Genomic DNA, 1,146 nt, shown 5'->3' with positions numbered 1-1,146 from the left:
GCTGTTCTAGTTAATCTAAAGCAAACCTTCCTCCCTTGGCAGGGAATAAGGCCCCCTGCTAACACTCTTATGCTGCCTTCTGGCCATGCTGTATCACACCTGCTAACGTGAATGCAACTACAGTCACTGTTCTGAGGCCTGATCTACACTGGGGGGGAGGGATCGATCTAAGTTACGCAATTTCAGCTACATGAATAAGATCTATTCACCGTGGTGTCTTCACTGCGTTGAGTCGACTGCTGACACTCCCTCATCGACTCCGCCTGCGCCTCACACCATGGTGGAGTACCAGAGTCGACAGAAGAGCGTTCGGGGTAGATTTATCGTGTCTAGGCCAGACGTGATAAATCGACCCCGCTCGATCAGTCGCTGCCCGCTGATCCAGTGGGTAGTATAGACATACTCAGAGTTGCTTTCCAGTTAGTCCATTTTATGTTTGATTTTGCTGTCTCAAAATGCTTTTTGTGAATGTTGTGAGGAGATCAGGAGAAAGACCGTTACTCTGGCAATGGCCTGCATGCATAAATTATTTCATTTTTCTCTTTCAGGAACCATTATCGGACATTGCGCCAGGCTATTATTGACATGGTTTTGGCAACAGAGATGACAAAGCACTTTGAGCATGTGAACAAGTTTGTGAACAGCATCAACAAGCCTATGGCATCTGAGGAAACCGACTCAAATGTAAGATAAGCCAGCTTGCTGTTCTGAAGGACTTTGATCTGTTTTAAGTATCAAGCAAACATTTAAATGTTGTTTTCATTGACTTATATTTATTTGCACTGTGGCAGTGCCCAAATGCCACAATCAAGATCCTGACACTATGGTGATAGACGCAGTACAAACACAGGAAAACATAGTGCCAGGCCCTGTCCCAAAGAGCTTAAATCATTTGATGTTGTAGGCCATACTTTCGTAGAAGATTAGGGTTGGAATGGACCTCAGGAGGTCATCTAGTCCAACCCCCTGCTCAAAGCAGGACCAACCCCAACTAAATCATCCCAGCCAGGGCTTTGTCAAGCCAGGCCTTAAAAACCTCTAAGCATGGAGATTTCATCACTTCTCTAGGTAACCCATTCCAGTGCTTCACCACCCTCCTAGTGAAATAGTTTTTCCTAATATCCAACCTAGACCTCTCCCACTGCA

The 1,146-nt window shown here is 45.6% G+C and overlaps 1 protein-coding gene across 1 annotated transcript in view; it reads left to right on the top strand.

Annotated features, from left to right (window-relative positions):
• The window catches only part of PDE8B (phosphodiesterase 8B), a 172,728-nt gene that overhangs the window by 160,702 nt on the left and 10,880 nt on the right, over nt 1–1,146 (top strand). Inside the window, exon 19 of the mRNA XM_075066999.1 lies at nt 549–684. Within this exon, the coding sequence (XP_074923100.1) occupies nt 549–684 (136 nt within the window). The remainder of the gene's footprint in view (nt 1–548; nt 685–1,146) is intronic.

The sequence above is a fragment of the Chelonoidis abingdonii genome, chromosome 6 (genome assembly GCF_003597395.2).
Source record: "Chelonoidis abingdonii isolate Lonesome George chromosome 6, CheloAbing_2.0, whole genome shotgun sequence".
Classification (NCBI taxonomy): domain Eukaryota; kingdom Metazoa; phylum Chordata; order Testudines; family Testudinidae; genus Chelonoidis; species Chelonoidis abingdonii.
Note: the sequence above shows the minus strand (reverse complement) of the source record. Positions and strands in the feature narration are given on the sequence as shown.